Source organism: Suricata suricatta, chromosome 11 (assembly GCF_006229205.1).
Source record: "Suricata suricatta isolate VVHF042 chromosome 11, meerkat_22Aug2017_6uvM2_HiC, whole genome shotgun sequence".
NCBI classification, from domain to species: domain Eukaryota; kingdom Metazoa; phylum Chordata; class Mammalia; order Carnivora; family Herpestidae; genus Suricata; species Suricata suricatta.
The window spans coordinates 11,597,205-11,598,577 of NC_043710.1; the positions used below are offsets into that span (position 1 = coordinate 11,597,205).

The window sequence follows — 1,373 nt, forward strand, 5'->3', positions numbered from 1 at the left end:
AGACTATTGAATGCTGAGAATGAACTGAGGGTTGAGGGGGAAGGGGGGGAAAGAGGCGGTGGTGATGGTGGAGGGCACTTAAGGGGAAGAGCACTGGGTGTTGTATGGAAAACAATTTGACAATAAAATATTATGGAAAAAAGGGAAAAAATTGAGTAAACATTAAAAATTCTTTTTAAGTAAAGGATATTTAAATTTTTTAAATGTTTTATTTATTTTTGATACAGAGAGAGACAGAGCATGAGAGGGGGAGGGGCAGAGAGAGAAGGAGACCCAGAACCGGGAGCAGGCTCCAGGCTCTAAGCTAGCTGCCAGCACAGAGCCTGACGCGGGGCTCGAACCCACAAACATGAGATCTGACCTGAGCCGAAGCCAGAGGCTTAACCTACTGAGCCACCCAGGCGCCCCAGTAATGGATATTTAAGGGAGATGGATTCATTCCAGAAATATGAACTTGGACCTTAGCCCTTCTTGTAACTCAGTTTACTCGTACAGAAAATCTAAAAGTTGGGAAGATAATGTAAGGATCCCTCCTATCCAAAAGTGTATTACTCAGGAGACAAGTTATCACTAAAATGTGTTGCTATGCCCATGCTTTAGAGATGGAGAAAATTGAAGAACAAAGTATTGCTCTAATAAAAAATATGCTTATACATTTCAATTTCTGTGCAACTGGCTTTTGCTCATCACTGTGTTCGTTTTCTTTGCCACAGAGCCTCTCGTGATACGCAAATCACATCCATGAAGAATAATACAGAGGTGAAAGTTTTCATCCTGCTGGGACTAACCAATAACCCAGAGCTGCAGGTTCCTCTCTTTATAGTGTTCATGCTCATCTACCTCGTCACTCTGATTGGGAACCTGGGTATGATCATGCTGATTGTGCTGGACTCCCGTCTCCACACTCCCATGTACTTCTTCCTCAGTAACCTGTCTCTGGTAGACTTTTGTTACTCCTCAACAGTCACTCCCAAGGTCTTGGCTGGCCTCCTAATGGGAGACAAGGTCATCTCTTACAATGCATGTGCTGCCCAGATGTTCTTTTTTGCTCTCTTTGGAACTGTGGATAGTTACCTCTTGGCCTCAATGGCCTATGACCGCTATGCAGCAGTGTGCAAACCCCTGCATTATACCAGCACCATGACGACGAGTGTGTGTGCTCGTTTGGCCATTGGCTCCTATGTCTTTGCTTTTCTAACTGCTGTTTTTGACATTGGAGACACATTCTCTCTCTCTTTCTGTATGTCCAATATAGTCCACCACTTTTTCTGTGATATTCCTGCAGTCATGACCCTGACTTGCTCAGATAAAGGCACTAATGAGCTGATTCTTGTTCTTGTTTCAAGCTTTACTATCTTTTTTGCAGTTCTAGT

At 43.6% G+C, this 1,373-nt stretch overlaps 1 protein-coding gene across 1 annotated transcript in view; it reads left to right on the plus strand.

Annotated features, from left to right (window-relative positions):
* The first annotated feature begins 741 nt into the window (after positions 1–741).
* LOC115272392 (olfactory receptor 5B17-like) overlaps positions 742–1,373 on the plus strand; it is a 10,344-nt gene continuing 9,712 nt past the window's right edge. Inside the window, exon 1 of the mRNA XM_029915473.1 lies at positions 742–1,365. Within this exon, the coding sequence (XP_029771333.1) occupies positions 742–1,365 (624 nt within the window). The remainder of the gene's footprint in view (positions 1,366–1,373) is intronic.